Genomic DNA, 18,553 nt, shown 5'->3' with positions numbered 1-18,553 from the left:
TTAAATTTTGGAACAAGAAAACATTAAGATAATATATTTGTCTTTCCTGTCACTGTTTACTAGGAATTAGATAAGTGTTTAAAACATCATGACTTCCTAAATGCAAGAAGAAAAGAGATATTGTATAAAAGATGGGTTGATCATGTGGCAGATCCTCTCCAGAAAAAAATTATAGAAAAAGTCACTTCATGTAAGAAGATTAAAAAAAGGAGACAAGAAGAATTAGATGGTTTTTTAAAATATGTAAATAAAAAGGTACTAAGGATTCATTTGTTAGTTTTTTCTTTTGCTCAAAAACTATAATTATCTTTTTTTATTTATAACTATCCAAACAGCCTAATCTTGCCAACTCTGTTTATGCATAATCTATACTCTATCATAGCATACATTATTCTTAAATCCAGGGCATGTGGAAAGGATGGAGGTAAAGGGTTAGATCTGTATTTAAATGTGAACATTAGAATCATTTTTCTTTTTTTTTCTGTATGTAATTGTTAATTTTATGTATCAGTTTTAAAAATTTGGAGTCTAGGTTCAAGATATGTGTTGTTTTTCTTTTTTTTAATTCTGGAGCTTGATTATTTACAAAATATAAAATATTTTGTAATATTTTGGTATATAAAATATTTCTGTTTTTCTGGCATTTTAAAGAGATCTGAGATGTTTGACTAGTATCTAAAAACAAATTCCTAAATCTTTCAGTGTTCTAATACCTTTTATTAAAAGGTATTAAAAAGGTTCTAATACCTTTTATCTAATACCTTTTATTAAATACCTTTTATAAAAAAGAGGTGGCAATAATTTTTATTATTTATAAAAATCTTGCAAATTTTAATCACTATGATATTTATTACTTAAATACATTATTACAGTTATTATATAATTATACATTATAATGTATATTTATATTATATGATTATTTTACATTATTACATTATTTACATATTATTTTACATTACATCAGCAGTGGCCATAGGACCGGAAAAGGTCAGTTTTCATTCCAATCCCAAAAAATGCAGGCATAGAAAAAATAAGATGCAAAATTCAGAATCATACAATTACTTACAGAAAGCTTTTAATTTAAGACCAAGTTTACTGGCTTCTGATCAAGTATACTTTTCCCAACATCCTGGATTCATTCCCTGCTTGAAGACTAGATAAAGAACAGCTAGACAGGGATCAAGACCATCCCCATGGAAAAGAAATGCAAAAAAGCAAAATGGCTGTCTGGGGAGGCCTCACAAATAGCTGTGAAAAGAAGAGAAGTGAAAAGCAAAGGAGAAAAGGAAAGATACAAGCATCTGAATGCAGAGTTCCAAAGAATAGCAAGAAGAGATAAGAAAGCCTTCTTCAGCGATCATTGCAAAGAAATAGAGGAAAACAACAGAATGGGAAAGACTAGAGATCTCTTCAAGAAAATTAGAGATACCAAGGGAACATTTCATGCAAAGATGGGCTCGATAAAGGACAGAAATGGTATGGACCTAACAGAAGCAGAAGATATTAAGAAGAGGTGGCAAGAATACACAGAAGAACTATACAAAAAAGATCTTCATGACCCAGATAATCATGATGATGTGATCACTCATCTAGAGCCAGACATCTTGGAATGTGAAGTCAAGTGGGCCTTAGAAAGCATCACTACGAACAAAGCTAGTGGAGGTGATGGAATTCCAGTTGAGCTCTTTCAAATCCTGAAAGATGATGCTGTGAAAGTGCTGCACTCAATATGCCAGCAAATTTGGAAAACTCAGCAGTGGCCACAGGACTGGAAAAGGTCAGTTTTCATTCCAATCCCAAAGAAAGGCAATGCAAAAGAATGCTCAAACTACCGCACAATTGCACTCATCTCACATGCTAGTAAAGTAATGCTCAAAATTCTCCAAGCCAGGCTTCAGCAATACATGAACCGTGAACTTCCAGATGTTCAAGCTGGTTTTAGAAAAGGCAGAGGAACCAGAGATCAAACTGCCAATATCCACTGGATCATGGAAAAAGCAAGAGAGTTCCAGAAAAACATCTATTTCTGCTTTATTGACTATGCCAAAGCCTTTGACTGTGTGGATCACAATAAACTGTGGAAAATTCTGAAAGAGATGGGAATACCAGACCATCTAACCTGCCTCTTGAGAAACCTGTATGCAGGTCAAGAAGCAACAGTTAGAAGTGGACATGGAACAACAGACTGGTTCCAAACAGCAAAAGGAGTACGTCAAGGCTGTACATTGTCACCCTGCTTATTTAACTTCTATGCAGAGTACATCATGAGAAGTGCTGGACTGGAAGAAACACAAACTGGAATCAAGATTGCCGGAAGAAATATCAATAACCTCAGATATGCAGATGACACCACCCTTATGGCAGAAAGTGAATAGGAACTAAAAAGCCTCTCGATGAAAGTGAAAGAGGAGAGCGAAAAAGTTGGCTTAAAGCTCAACATTCAGAAAACAAAGATCATGGCATCTGGTCCCATCAGATCATGGGAAATAGATGGGGAAACAGTGTCAGACTTTATCTTTTTGGGCTCCAAAATCACTGCAGATGGTGAATGTAGCCATGAAATTAAAAGACCCTTACTCCTTGGAAGAAAAGTTATGACCAACCTAGATAGCATTATTGAAAAGCAGAGACATTACTTTGCCAACAAATGTCCGTTTAGTCAAGGCTTTGGTTTTTCCAGTGGTCATGTATGGATGCGAGAGTTGGGCTGTGAAGAAGGCTGAGTGCCGAAGAATTGATGCTTTTGAACTGTGGTGTTGGAGAAGACTCTTAAGAGTCCCTTGGACTGCAAGGAGATCCAACCAGTCCATTCTGAAGGAGATCAGCCCTGGGATTTCTTTGGAAGGAATGATGCTAAAGCTGAAACTCCAGTACTTTGGCCACCTCATGCGACGAGTTGACTCACTGGAAAAGACTGATGCTGGGAGGGATTGGGGGCAGGAGGAGAAGGGGACGACCGAGGATGAGATGGCTGGATGGCATCACGGACTTGATGGACGTGAGTCTGAGTGAACTCCGGGAGATGGTGATGAACAGGGAGGCCTGGCGTGCTGCGATTCATGGGGTTGCAAAGAGGTGGACACAACTGAGTGACTGAACTGAACTGAACTGAACACATTCTCTAGGATTGAAAGTGAAAGTGATTTACATTACATTATATTTACATTATAATGTATAATTATACATTATTATTACTTAGATAAATCCAGTTTGGTCTTCCCATTACATTTGCATTTGTCATTGATACCATTTTAAAGCATAACAGTGGAACTCTATATATGACTCTTGAGTCTTGTTATGTTCAAAATTAATCGTGCACCTCTTATTCTTATGTGTGGTTCCTTCTTATAGGGAAATGCATTTATAGAGCATTATGATCCGAAAGAGTATGATCCTTTTTACGTGAACAAAGAGGACCCGAATTTTCTGAAGGTAGATTTCTAATTTTAACTTTGGTGTTATGTGGTTTATGTTTTTGAACAGTCTTAATATGTAAGTAGTCCTTCAGTGATTCCCTATGAATGCTGTAACATCTTAATCATGTCCCATCTCCACAGCTTTGACTATATGGAAGTTTGTCAGCAAAGTGATGTCTCTGCTTTTTAATATGCTGTCTAGGTTTGCCACAGCTTTTCTAAGAAGCAAGCGTCTTAATTTCATCATTGCAGTCACCATCTTCAGTGATTTTGGAGCCCAAGAAAATAAAATCTGTCATTGTTTCTACCTTTTCCCCATCTGTTTGCTATGAAGTGATGGGACTGGATGCCATGACCTTAGTTTTTTTGTATGTTGAGTTTTTAGCCAGCTTTTTCACTCTCCTCTTTCACCCTCATCAAGAGGCTCTTTAGTTCCTCTTCACTTTCTGCCATTAGAGTGGTATCGTCTGCATATCTAAGGTTACTGATATTTCTCCTAGCAGTCTCGATTCCAGCTAGTGATTCATCCAGCCTGGCATTTCTGCATCAGTTCAGTTCAGTTCAGTCACTCAGTTGTGTCCAACTCTTTGCGACCCCATGGACCACAGCACGCCAGGCCTCCCTGTCCATCACCAACTCCTGGAGTCTACTCAGACTCATCTCCATTGAATCGGTGATGCCATCTAAACATCTCATCCTCTGTCGTCCCCTTCTCTTCCTGCTCCCAATCCCTCCCAGCATCAGGGTCTTTTCCGATGAGTCAACTCTTCGCATGAGGTAACCAAAGTATTGGCATTTCAGCTTCAGCATCAGTCCTTCCAGTGAACACCCAGGACTGATCTCCTTTAGGATGGACTGGTTGGATCTCCTTGCAGTCCAAGGGACTCTCAAGAGTCTTCTCCAGCACCACAGTTCAAAAGAATCAATTCTTTGGCGTTCAGCTTTCTTTATAGTCCAACTGTCACATCCATACATGACTACTGGAAAAACCATAGCCTTGACAAGATAGACCTCTGTTGTTAAAGTAATGTCTCTGCCTTTTAATATGCTGTCTCGGTTGGTCATAACAGAAGTTAAATAAACAAGGTGACAATATATAGCCTTGTACTCCTTTTCCAATTTTGAACCAGTCCATTGTTCCATGTCCAGTTCTAACTGTTGCTTCTTGACCCACATACAGGTTTCTCGGGAGATAGGTTAGGCAGTCTGGTATTCCCATCTCTTTAAGAATTTTCCAGTTTGTTGTGATCCACACAGTCAAAGGCATTAGCGTAGTCAATGAAGCAGAAGGAGATGTTTTCCTAGAATTCCCTTGCTTTCTCTGTGATCCAGCGAATGTTGGCAATTTGATCTCTGGTTCCTCTGCCTTTTCTAAACCCTGCTTGTACATCTGGAAGTTCTTGGTACATGTACCACTGAAGCCTAGCTTGAAGGATTTTGAGCATAACCTTACTCACATATGAAATGAGCACAATTGTGTAGTAGTTTGTACCTTCTTTGATACTTCTCTTCTTTGGGATTGGAATGAAAACTAACCTTTTCCAGTCCTGTGGCCCCTGCTGAGTTTTCCAAATTTGCTAACACATTGAATGCAACACTTTAACAGCATTATCTTTTAGGATTTGAAATAGCTCAATTGGAATTCCATCACCTCCACTAGACTTGACTGTAGTAATCTTCCTAAGGCCCACTTCACTTCACACTCCAGGATGTCAGGCTCTAGGTGAGTGGCCACACCATCATGGTTATCTGGGTCATTAAGACTTTTTTTTGTAGAGTTCTGTGTATTCTTGCCACCTCTTTTTAATCTCTTCTTCTGTTAGATCTTTACCATTTCTTTTCTTTATCATGCCCAATCTTGCATAAAATGTTCCTTTGATATCTCCAGTTTTCTTGAAGAGATCTCTAGCCTTTCCCATTCTGTTGTTTTCCTCTACTTCTTTGCACTGTCCATTTAAGTAAGGCTTCTTATCTCTCCTTGCTATTCTCTGGAACTCTGCATTCAGTTGGGTATATCTTTCCCTTTCTCCCTTGCCTTCCGCTTTTCTTCTTTGCTCAGCTATTTGTAAAGCCTCCTCAGACAACCACTTCCTATTTTTGCATTCCAATCCCCTATGATGAAAAGGACATCTTTTTTTTGGTGTTAGTTCTATCAGGTCTTATAGATCTTCATAGAACCAATCAACTTCAGCTTCTTTGACATCAGTGGTTGGGGCATAGACTTGGATTACTGTGATGTTGAATGGCTTGCCTTGGAAACAAACTGAAATCATTCTGTCACTTTTGAGATTGCACCCAAGCATTCCTTTTTGGACTCTTTTGTTGACTGTGAGAGCTACTCCATTTCTTCTAAGGGATTCTTGCTGACAATAGTAGATATAATGGTCATTTGAATTAAGTTTCCCATTGATTTCTAAGATGTAGATATTCACTCTTGTCATCTCCTTCTTGACCACATCCAATTTACTTTGATTCCTCAGACCTAACATTCCAGGTTCCTATGCAATATTGTTCTTTACAGCATCGGACTTTACTTTCACCACCAGACAGATCTGCAACCCAGCGTTGTTTCCACTTTGGCCCACCTGTTTCATTCTTTCTGGAGCTATTAGTAATTACCCTCTGTTCTTCCCTAGTAGCATATTGGACACCTTCCAACCATGGGGGCTTATCTTCTGGTGTCATATCTTTTTGCCTTTTCACACTGTTCATGGGGTTCTTGTTGCAAGAATACTGCTGTGGTTTGCCATTCCCTCCTCCAGTGGACCACATTTTGTCAGAACTCTCCACTATGACTGGTCCATCTTAGGTGGCCCTGCACAGCATGGCTCATAGCTTCACTGAGTTATGCAAGCCCCTTTGCCACAACAAGGCTGTGATCTGTCCAGAAGTTGGCACAGCTGTCAATACCAGAGTACAAGTGTGTTTCTAAACTCATACACAATTTTGCTATATCATCTTTTTTTTTTTAATATTCCTTATTTTGAACTTCTAGATTGTTTTTGACCTATTGCTATTATAAACAACAGTATAATGAACATCCCTTTAACTATTTCTTAATTTTTTCCTTAGGATAAGGTCCTGGTAGTAGAATTGCTGTGTTAAAAGTTATACGTGATTTTGATTCATGTCATGAAATTGTTCTCCAAAATGGTTACATAATTTGCACCCCCTCCAGAGAATCTGGGCTTCCCTGGTGACTTAGTTGGTAAAGAGTCTGCCCACAATGTGGGAGACGTAGGTTCAATCCCTGGGTTGAGATGATCCCCTGGAGAAAGCAATGGCAACCCACTCCAGTATTCTTGCCTGGAGAGTTCCATGGACAGAGGAGCCTGGTGGGCTATAATCCACGGGGTCACAAACAGTTGGACACAACTGAGTGACTAACACTTCCACTTCCAGAGAATCTACTTTTTTCACATTTTTGCTAGTAGTGGATATCATTAAACGAAATAAGACAAAAAACCCACCTTGAATCATAGACATGCCCTCCTGGCATTTGCAGGGCAAAGCAGATCTTTATATTGTTGCCCAGATTGGGGTATATATAGATGCTACTGTCTGTATTTTTATAGGTCAGAGTTAAATTGAAAGTTTAGAGGTAGATCCTTAGACATATTAACTAGTAACATAGCTAGTAAGGATGAGAATTGGGATTTGAAACCAGATCTTCCTGATACCAAAGTTTCCTTTTGTTCTTTCACCATGATGACTTTCTAAATGAAGCCGATAGGTGACCTCTTAAGATAAGCTGAGCAATTTGAGGTTATATCAGCAGTTCTCAAAGTGATGTACAAGAACTTTGACAGCCCCGAAACCCTTTTAGGGGGTCCATTAGGCCAAAACTTTTCATAATGGTGTTAAATATTACCAGCTTTTTTTCATTATGTTGACATTTGCACTGATGGTGCAAAAACAGTGTTGGGCAGAACAGCTAGTACCTTAGAACTACTTAAGTTGGTGTCACAAATTAAACTAGTAATCATATTCCTCACTGTCATGCACTCACAGTAAAAAAACAATTCAGTTTCACTTAAGAATGTCCTTGATCAAACAGTAAACATTATTAATTTTATTAAGTCTTACCCCCACTTTTTAAAAATTGAAGTTCAGTTGGTTTACAATGTTATATATTAGTTCCTGGTATATAGCAAAGTATATATATATACTTTTTCAGATTCTTTTCCATTATAGTTCATTACAAGATACTGAATATAGTTCCCTTTGCTGTGCACCACAACCCTGTTGTTTATCTGTTTTTTATCTAGTAGTTTGTATCTGCTAATCCCAAACTCCTAATTTATCCCTCCTCACCTCAGATCTTGGCCTTTTTAATGCTCTGTGTGATGAAATGGGAAGTATGCAAAGAATACTTCTGTGTATTGAAATGCACTATGATTGTTTAAATTATAAGCTGAACTGGCTGATTTTGTTTTTCATGGAACACTTTTACTTATAGACTTTGGTTATTAAGTCTTGGATATTTTGCAGACATTTTCTAGAAAATTACTGAAGTGAGTCTACCGCTTTAAGGGAAACAACTGATGGTATTTGTTGCCAATAATAAAATGTGAGCTTTCAAAAATTTGAATTTTTGAAAAATCATACTATCATCAGTGTGATAGTGTCCCAGTACTCAAAGACTTTACTGATACATTGGTAATGATATTAATAAATGTGATTATTATATAATGAAATGTATTAACATTTGGAAGTCCTCATATAAACTCAGTGATCTAATTTTTTCTAAACCACCAATTAATGTTATGGATAAAAGGTCCATTCAGAGTTCAAGATAGGTCAATGAATTTTAACGTAGCAAAGTTTGAATGACTCATTGATATGGTTTCAGATTCCACATCATCACTAACCTTTAAGAAACCGCTGCCTGTTGATTTTGGGTATAATATCTAAAAGAATATCCACAATAATCTGAAAAGGCTATTAAAACAAGAGCTTACCATGCTTCTTTCGCTGGAAAGCCTTGCTTGGAGGTGTGTTGGAGTGCCCTCATCTCTTTGTAATGTGTTACATACATATATATAATAATTAGAATGCCATTTGTTTGTAGATACTGTAATCTTGATTCTTCTGGCGTAAGAACCATACATGGATGCTTAGAATAGACCAAAAAAGACCTGCAACCCAGTCCTCAAAGAACTGTTTTTCTTATAGGTTACCATCCCACCATTTCGTGACCCTTTGAAAAAGGCACAATATGACAAAGATGATGGGAAAAGAATTCTTCTTCAGTGTGAGACTGGTACTTAGTTTCTAATTGTTATGTGGTTTCATAACCTAAGAGCAATGGCAGTTGCATTTAAGAGTGCTAATTTTAGGTTTTAATTGTCTTACAGGCAAAATATATACAATGAAAGAATTTAAAGAGGTTGAGAAGGCCAAACTGCATTCCAGATTCCCAGGAATTTCTAATTCAAGGCATTTAATGACTCCAAATGAGTGGATTAGACTGCCTCCAAACTACATAGAAAGTGAATTTTGTAAAAGGAGCAGGTAATGATTAATATAGTAGAAATTAAGGAACCTTTTAGAATTTGAAGACTTTTTCTTAACACAGTGATACAAATTTTGTCATAATTATGATTTCTTTAAAATATTTTTCTTTTTAAAAAATTTTTATTGAAATATATTTGACTTACAATATTGTGTTAGTTTCAGGTATACAGGAAAGTGGATCATTTACACATATGCATATGTTCACTTTTTTTAGATTCTTTTCCCATATAGGCCATTACAGAGTATTCAGTAGAATTTCCTGTGCCATATAGTAGGTTCTTATTAGTTATCTGTTTTATATATATAGTAGTGAGCAACTGAACTGAACTGAATGAACTGAGTGTGTATATGTCAATCCCAGTTTTCCAGTGTATCCCTCTTCCCTTTATCCCCTGGTAGCCATATGTTTGTTTTCTACATCTATGACTCTACTTCTTTTTAATTTTAAAATGTATTTATGGCTGCACTGGGTCTTTGTTGCTGCACACGAGCTTTCTCTAGCTGCAGTGTGCTTCTCATTGCAGTGGCTTCTCTTGTTGCAGAGCACAGGCTCTAGGGCTTCAGTAACTGTGATGCATGGGCTTAATTGCCCCATGGCATGTGGAATCTTCCTGGACCAGGGATCAAACCCATGTCCCCTGCACTGGCAGGCAGATTCATAACCAGTGGACCACTAGGAAAGTCCAGTAATTTCTTTGGCTATATTTTCCTGTTTACTAATTCTTTTTTCACTGTGTGGAATATTAAAATTTTAATTTCTTAAAATTTTCTCCCTCCCACCCCATACACTTGTTCATTCCTAATGGGCTCTTACTGTTTTACCTTGGTGATTGGATTATTTGTTTCTTTAAACATTTTATACATTGCTATTCTGCATTCTATATTTGTTAATCCCAAATTCTGTATTTCTTGAGGATGCTGAATCTTTTCCCTCACTGACTCTCAATTATAATGGTTTGCTTTCTCATATGCTTAGTGAATTTTATTTTTGAGTTAATTTTATCTTGGGTGTCCTATTGGCCTAAATTGAGGAAACTTCTACACAGAGGATTTGCTTCTGTTTCTTCCTTTGCTGGTAGCTGAGATGCTATCAACCTGGGCCTGGTTCAGTTCAGTTCAGTTCAGTTCAGTCGCTCAGTCATTTCCAACTCTTTGCAGCCCCATGAATCGCAGCACACCAGGCCTCCCTGTCCATCACCAACTCCCGGAGTTCACTCAAACTCATGTCCATTGAGTCAGTGATGCCATCCAGCCATCTCATCCTCTGTCGTCCCCTTCTCCTCCTGCCCCCAATCCCTCCCAGCATCAGAGTCTTTTCCAATGAGTCAACTCTTCACATGAGGTGGCCAAAGTACTGGAGTTTCAGCTTCAGCATCATTCCTCCCCAAAAATACCGAAGGCTGATCTCCTTCAGAATGGACTGGTTGGATCTCCTTGCAGCCCAAGGGACTCTTAAGAGTCTTCTCCAACACCACAGTTCAAAAGCATCAATTCTTCGGTGCTCAGCTTTGTTCACAGTCCAACTCTTGCATCCATACATGACCACAGGAAAAACCAAAGCCTTGACTAAACGGATGTTTGTTGGCAAAGTAATGTCTCTGCCTTTCAATATGCTATCTAGGTTGGTTATAACTTTTCTTCCAAGGAGTAAGTGTCTTTTAATTTCATGGCTACATTCACCATCTGCAGTGATTTTGGAGCCCAAAAAGATAAAGTCTGACACTGTTTCCACTGTTTCCCCATCTATTTCCCATGAAGTGATGGAACCAGATGCCATGATCTTTGTTTTCTGAATGTTGAGCTTTAGGCCAACTTTTTCGCTCTCCTCTTTCACTTTCATCGAGAGGCTTTTTAGTTCCTATTCACTTTCTGCCATAAGGTTGGTGTCATCTGCATATCTGAGGTTATTGGTATTTCTTCTGGCAATCTTGATTCCAGCTTGTGCTTCTTCAGCCCAGCATTTCTCATGATATACTCTGCATAGAAGTTAAATAAGCAGGGTGACAATATACAGCCTTGACGTACTCCTTTTGCTGTTTGGAACCAGTCTGTTGTTCCATGTCCAGTTCTAACTGTTGCCTCCTGACCTGCATACAGGTTACTCAAGAGGCATGTCAGGTGGTCTGGTATTCCCATCTCTTTCAGAATTTTCCACAGTTTATTGTGATCCACACAGTCAAAGGCTTTGGCATAGTCAATAAAGCAGAAATAGATGTTTTTCTGGAACTCTCTTGCTTTTTCCATGATCCAGTGGATATTGGCAATTTGATCTCTGGTTCCTCTGCCTTTTCTAAAACCAGCTTGAACATCTGGAAGTTCACGGTTCACGTATTGCTGAAGCCTGGCTTGGAGAATTTTGAGCATTACTTTACTAGCATGTGAGATGAGTGCAATTGTGTGGTAGTTTGAGCATTCTTTGGCATTGCCTTTCTTTGGGATTGGAATGAAAACTGACCTTTTCGGGTCCTGTGGCCACTGCTGAGTTTTCCAAATTTGCTGGCATATTGAGTGCAGCACTTTCACAGCATCATCTTTCAGGATTTGAAAGAGCTCAACTGGAATTCCATCACCTCCACTAGCTTTGTTCGTAGTGATGCTTTCTAAGGCCCACTTGACTTCACATTCCAGGACGTCTGGCTCTAGGTGAGTTATCATACCATCGTGATTATCTGGGTCGTGAAGATCTTTTTTGTATAGTTCTTCTGTGTATTCTTGCCACCTCTTCTTAATATCTTCTGCTTCTGTTAGGTCCATACCATTTCTGTCCTTTATCGAGCCCATCTTTGCATGAAATGTTCCCTTGGTATCTCTAATTTTCTTGAAGAGATCTCTAGTCTTTCCCATTCTGTTGTTTTCCTCTATTTCTTTGCAATGATCGCTGAAGAAGGCTTTCTTATCTCTTCTTGCTATTCTTTGGAACTCTGCATTCAGATGCTTGTATCTTTCCTTTTCTCCTTTGCTTTTCACTTCTCTTCTTTTCACAGCTATTTGTGAGGCCTCCCCAGACAGCCATTTTGCTTTTTTGCATTTCTTTTCCATGGGGATGGTCTTGATCTTTGTCTCCTGTACAATGTCACAAACCTCAGTCCATAGTTCATCAGGCACTCTGTCTATCAGATCTAGTCCCTTAAATCTATTTAGCTCTTGTTAAAGGTCTTGGCTCAGTGGGGCGTCTCTCAAGCGTAGTGTCCCCACCTTACAGCTGGCCCAGACAGGGCTCAGTATTCCGTTAGCTCTGTTGTTTCCATCTGTCCTCAGGGGTCATTATCTGTTATTCCACATGCCCCTGCTGTTCAGCATTGTGGCCCTAGCTTCCCATACCTCTAGCCTGTGCTACATTTGTGTGTGAATGTGTGTGTTTCTTCAAGACCCTTCTTTTTCTTGTGAGACTAGTGACACCTCAAAGGGTACATTTTATCCAAGGTCTAGTTGTTTACAGTAAGTAGATTCCCTCAAAGCAGTGAATTTCAAATTGTGAATTTCAAAATATACAGTGACGGTCGGTAAAGACTTTCCAAGGTATACATAGACATGGGCAATTTTAAGAGACTCAGCTTCCAGATTCATAAGTCTATAGGTACTCTTCCCAAAAGTTGATCTGCCTGAGAACAAGCCTGCATCTATATTACTTCTTATCCCACTTTTTAAAAGAAAAACATACTTCTCAACCTATGTGTAAAAATTTTAAGATACAGAATGAAGGAGCAAATAAAAATAGTGGCTTTTTAGAGACTTTAATGATGAAGCAGGAAAACTTAACCCACAGGCCTTTCATATATATTTTATTTTACTTTAACTAATTCATTGATTTAAAGGCCTGCTATAAAACCAGGATACTTGGTCTGTGTTGAGTTGCTTTGAATTTGGATGGTTGAAGCTATATAATTTAGTGATGCTTCTTTTAAAGTATAACTGAAATGTTTTCTGGTACAGCCAGAATTTCAAAACATATTAGCTATAATTCTCTTATAACAGCTTTATATGATTGCTTTAGATTTGGTGTGCCTTATTCAATATGGTGGTTAAAATCTATTTTATCAAACAATGTCTTAAAATTTTCATTGCTAGTAAGGCCCACACTCATTTTATCCTAATGAATATTTGATTTTTAAGGGACAGTTGATATTTTTTAAATCTGTTAACAAGAAACAAACTTATTTAAACTTACAATAAAAAATTGTAGATGTCAGCTTTAAAATATCCAAGGGGTTACGTGGCTTTTCAAAACTCTTTTAGGAATGCATAAACAAAACTGCTTAAAGATCACTGCTGTAGAGCAAGCTCCTAGTCAGCCATTATTATATATATTTTTGTTCCTATATATATGTCTATATACACATACACGTGCTATAAATTCCTTGCGGATAGTAATTGAGTGACCCAAAATCAGTGTTTGTTTCATAGACTAATGAAGTAATGTTTGGATATGGTGAACAGGGAAGAGGGGAGCTCAAGGAAGACTCTGATGTATAAAATAGGCCACTGGGAGGATGGAGGTGCTATCAGCATAGGATGGAACATAGGAGGAGCAGATTCAGAAGTGCAGTTGATGAATTTAGTTTTGTTTATTCTGAGTTTTATATACTTGTGGTCCTTTCAGGTAAAGATGTATTACAGATTGTTGGAAAAGTGAGACTACAGCTCAAAAGAGAAGAGGATTTGAGGCTGGATTACTAAAAGAGTTATTCACTTTGGAATGAGAATAAAAGGATTAGAATGGATTAGATAGGCTGAGGAGAGAATACTGGGAAAAAGAAAAATACTGAGATGAAAGGCTGTGCAATAAAATTTGGGAGATGGGAAGAAAAGGAGACAGAAGAAGCAGTCTGTGGTTTGCCACAGACGTCAGGAGAGGAAAAAGTGACAAGAAGGATCACTCTATGCCAGATACTCTGGAGTGAGGTGAACTGAGAGGAAGCCATGGGATTTGTTGACTAAAGACATTCCTACCCATACTCTTAGTTTGCTCTGAGCAAAAGCAGAGGTAGTTGAGAAGGTCTTATCCGATAATACCCTTCTCATCCAGCCTTTTCATTATCGTTTGGTTCCCTTAGTATTTACTCTTATCTCAAGTTCTTCTCCAGGATAGCCTTGCCTAAAAAAGTTCCTGGGGACAAATGAGCCACTGCATTAGCCCTTGTCAGACATATTAACACAGGAAACCCTTTTGTCCTCTTGTGAGTAATGCTTTATTACTAATCTAGATTACTAGATGTTTGCTGTACCAATTTCTTTTACTCAAAACATTTCAAAGTCCACATTCTCTAGGAAGGTTCATTCTGATAAAGTCAGTATCAGACTGATCCTCTCCATTAATTCTTTGTGTGGCTATTTGCAAGCCGGGGGTACTGGGTATGTTAGTTGGGATACTGGCTCTTGATTCTAGACAACTGAATCTCCCCCTCCCCCAGAAAAGGATTCATTCATTGAGGATTTCTGCCGCTCACAAAATCATTGGGAAGTTGTAAGAAACAGGGCTCAAATTTCAGAAATAACTCCCCAAATCACAGTGTAGAACTGACTGGCCAAGGGATATGTTGTTTCTGCTGTGGTCAGGAAACGGCAGAAGCAGGAAGCTGCTGCTCCAGTTGTTGGCCCAGAACCCCACCAGCTCTGCTATAATCTGTGCCAGAAGTGGATGCTCCTCACAGGGCTGGTATCATCCTTCCAAACAGTCTTGAGTTGGGGCAACATGGGAGGGTTCTAAGTCACCTGCCTGCCACCTTATGGCAAGGAGACTGAGAAATGGGGTGTTTGAGTTCTTTCTTAGGAAAAGCATTTTACATTTATGCTTGTAAATGACACAATCTCTGTAACTTCTTTTTACACTTAGAGTATAAGCTCTAGGATATAAGGAGTACTTTAAACTTTGCCTACCTGATTCTAGGTCCTCAGTAAATAGTAAACCAATCTCTATCATAGTTTCAGGAACTCTTAAATACCCAAGAATGCACACCAGTTTGAAATAATGGTATTTTGGACAGTATACATAGTGGTCAATATATAACAATAATTTCTCTATAAATGCAAGCTAGTATTGTTTTCTGAATATCCTCTCACACAAGTGATCTTGTTAAAGGTTAAAAATAAAAGTGAATTTTAATGAAAGCAGTTTTGACTTGAGACCCTCGGCAAGAACTCCTCATCTGGAATTCCAAAAAGAAGATAAAGCAGTTATTTATAAGTAAGTCTGCTATTCCATGGCTTTGTTCTTCTTTCATTTGACATGCTTGACTGCCACCACCTGCCATCATTTTAAGTTACTGGAGTCAGTCCTGAGGAATATAGCAGACTTTCGTGGCCAGACATCAGGCATTTACTACCACTGTTTCTCGGTGAGATGGCAACTTTGCTCAGCTTTTTCTGGTTTTAAAGAACAAACAGCTGACTTGTTCAGAAACAACAAGCACAGATACAGAAAAAACTTGTTAACAACTCATATTAAAGTTAAAAGTTAGGAGATTTTTAATTGAATTGGAATGGTAAAAATGAAATTTTGGACTAGTTCTGGTGGGTAGTAGCTGTTACAATATTATAACCAGTAACAAGAGGTTATTGGCAGAAAAGCATTCCTAGACTACTGTGTGTGTAACATGGGGAGTCACCTCAATTTACTAGTTATGGAATTAAAAGTAAGAGATTTCTCTATATAGTTATATAACTTGTTAAGCATCTTATTAAAAGTAATGAGGTCCCTCAGACATTGCTGAAGGGAATATAAAATGGTACAGCAGCTTTGGAAAACAATTTATCTGTTTCTCAAATATTAAACGTTACATTACCAAGTGACCCAGCCATTAAACTCCTAGATTTCTATCCAGGAAAAATGGAAATATATGGCCACATAAAGGCTTGTATATGAGTGGGTGTTCAGGACACCATCAATCACTCAAATGTTCATCAATTTGTGAATACATAAACAAAATGTGGTACATCCATACATGGAATATTATTTGGCAGTTAAAAGGAAAAGAAGCACTTACACATGCTACAACATGAACTTCAAAAGTATTACATTTAGTGAAAGAAGACAATCACAATTTTGATTCTATTTATATTTATGTGAAATGTTCAGAAAAAGAAAATTTGTGGAGCCAGGAGGTGGATTATTGGCTGCCTAGTGCTAGCGTTGGGAATGGAGAGTGACTGTAAGTGAGGGTGAGGGTTTGGACTGACAAAAATGTACTCAAATTAGACCGTGGTGGTGGTCACACATCTCTGTAAATATAGGAAAATCATTGATCTGAACATGTAAAATGGATGAATTTTATGGTGCTAAATTATATCTCAGTAAAACTGTTGACAATAATAAAAAAAAGAACCTAGCAAGGCAGAAGGGAGCTTATATGACGTTTAGGAGGTTGGCTTATAATTCTCTGTTACTAAAAAGCCACAAAGTACGCTGCAGTGGGTTTCCCTTTTCTTGTTCTGAATAAACTCAGAATTTTTTGAACAAATATAATGTGACAGAAGCCAGAAAGCTTTTAGAAATGCTTGATTCTGGCATGTCCAGCAGAATTAGAATTAGTTGTTCTAATTGCCTCATGAGGGTCTTTTTAGTAGATTTAAAGTAGAAACAGATGACTGTTAGCGATGGTGCTGGGCATTCCGGACTTCTCAGTGTCCTTGAGGTACATTTAACACTTTACTGCTCTTCTGCATGGGAACTGAAATTGAGGGATAATAGGAAATATTGAAACTAAGCCCTATGCACTTGGCAGCTGAAGTCCTTAAAAGGTGGACTGATTCAACATCACTCTTGTATATTAGGCTCTGAAAGAGTAAGTTCCTCTAAAATCTGTAACTGCCATGATCTCATACACACTTGTTTGAGTCAGGTTTTAGAATAGTAAACATTTTAGTCTTATTTAGTTTTTGTATATTGTATAAAAGGGGTGGTTTTATCTTTAAATATCTTTTATAGCAGAGTATGACTCAGATATGAAGGAGAATATTGCATCATTAGAATGTGTAGGGGTTTAAACTAGAGGCTTAAATTCATGAGATCTCCCTGAATAAGGAGGAAGATTACACTGTATTTTCTTCCATGAATTAGGGAATCATCCCAAGTATGCCTTCCCTGGTAGTTCAGTTGGTAAAGAATCCACCTGCAATGCAGGAGACCAGGGTTCTATCCCTGGGTCGGGAAGATCCCCTGGAGAAGAAAATGACAGCCCACTCTATTATTCTTGCCTGGAAAATCCCATGGTCAGAGGAGCCTGGCAGGCTATAGTCCATGGGGTTGCAAGAGTCAGACACGACTTAGCGATTAAACCACCACATCACCCAATTACAGCATCGAGGTGGAAAAGGCATACTTGTCTTTGACACAGTTAGACCTTCCCAGGGAAGGTACAGTGTATACCTCTGTAAGGGGGTGGGGGTCATTTATGCCAAAGGACCATCACTCACCTGTTTGATTAAGCAGTAATGAGATTTTGGATGAAAATGTTAGTAGAGCAAGGTAATGCTGTTTATTTTTCAAAAAAATATATAAAGTCATATAGAACTCATCAACCTCAAATTTAAATAAGATATTAAATGCTATAGTTGAGTTGATAGAATTCTTTCCTTCCTGGTTCCTTTCTCCACAAACACAGGGTCATCCTTTCTATGTTATCAGGAGGGAAGAATCCAAGTTCCAAAGAAGCCAACTCTAAAGAGCACCTTTCTTCCTTGAACTTCCTTGAGCTAGGAGGTAGACGGGGATTGGGACCAGGATGCAGCGAGAGCTGGGGTAGTCCCATTTTGCAATACACACAGCAGCAATTGCTGATACCAAAATCTGAGCAGTTGGGAACAACTCTGTATGGCAGGCTTCCCAAAGACAGGAGGCAGTGGGCCATCCTCCCTAGCTTCTCCCCCTGCCAAAAAAGGGTGAGGGAGTGAGTAGAAGAAACTGAGGCAGGTTTTCCTGATTCAGGGGTATGGAGAGTGAGACTCCATGTACTGCCTAATGAAGTGTCCTCTGGAGGGCAGACTGTATATTTCCCTAGCTCCCTCTCCTGAGTTTTTGCTCTTCTTCTACTCCTCCACTGTCTCAATCATCTCTCTACTATTTATCAGATACCACGCTCAAGCCATGTCTCAAATTTTGTTCCTCTTAATTTAGCCAAGAAATGCAAAATTTTTCAAAAGGACCATATACTAAAAGTAGTAAGGTTTGAAAAGTAAAAGTCCCCAAATGTAAAATGTATGGAAACATAGGTGTTCACTGAGCACAGATTTCTCGTCTAACGTGATTATGGTTAAAGTTGGCGCCGTTTGACTCTTGTAGCTTAGCTACTGCTTCTAGGCCTAGGTGCTACTGCCCTTCAGTTCTCTTCTCTACAACCTGTGTCCCAAGTCTCTGGAGCGTAGCTGCTTTTAGGAGTGGATTGAAGAAGTCGCAGCCCATTTCCTCATCTCCCAGTTAGAAATCAACATGGAAATGGTTTGTTAGTCTGAGTCTACAGTCAATCTTTCTATTTCTGACTCTCTTTCTATTTCTGACTCTCTTTCTATTTCTGACTTCTTTTCTGACTCTCTGTTTCCTCACTCCTACTCCTAAAGGATAAGGGAGCTCCTTTGTTTTTTAACTAATTCATGATAAATGTATAAAAACTTAAATTTGTGGTCTC

General features: G+C 38.4%; 1 protein-coding gene across 1 annotated transcript in view; it reads left to right on the top strand.

Moving 5' to 3' along the window:
* The window catches only part of LOC128071296 (protein FAM228B-like), a 31,619-nt gene extending 16,378 nt beyond the window's left edge, over positions 1–15,241 (top strand). Inside the window, exons 4-8 of the mRNA XM_052664175.1 lie at positions 64–255; positions 3,352–3,432; positions 8,592–8,679; positions 8,774–8,930; positions 15,013–15,241. Coding sequence (XP_052520135.1) covers positions 64–255; positions 3,352–3,432; positions 8,592–8,679; positions 8,774–8,930; positions 15,013–15,121 — 627 coding nt within the window. The 3' untranslated portion in view covers positions 15,122–15,241. The remainder of the gene's footprint in view (positions 1–63; positions 256–3,351; positions 3,433–8,591; positions 8,680–8,773; positions 8,931–15,012) is intronic.
* Positions 15,242–18,553: the final 3,312 nt, after the last annotated feature.

Source organism: Budorcas taxicolor, unplaced genomic scaffold (assembly GCF_023091745.1).
Source record: "Budorcas taxicolor isolate Tak-1 unplaced genomic scaffold, Takin1.1 scaffold332, whole genome shotgun sequence".
NCBI classification, from domain to species: domain Eukaryota; kingdom Metazoa; phylum Chordata; class Mammalia; order Artiodactyla; family Bovidae; genus Budorcas; species Budorcas taxicolor.
Note: the sequence above shows the minus strand (reverse complement) of the source record. Positions and strands in the feature narration are given on the sequence as shown.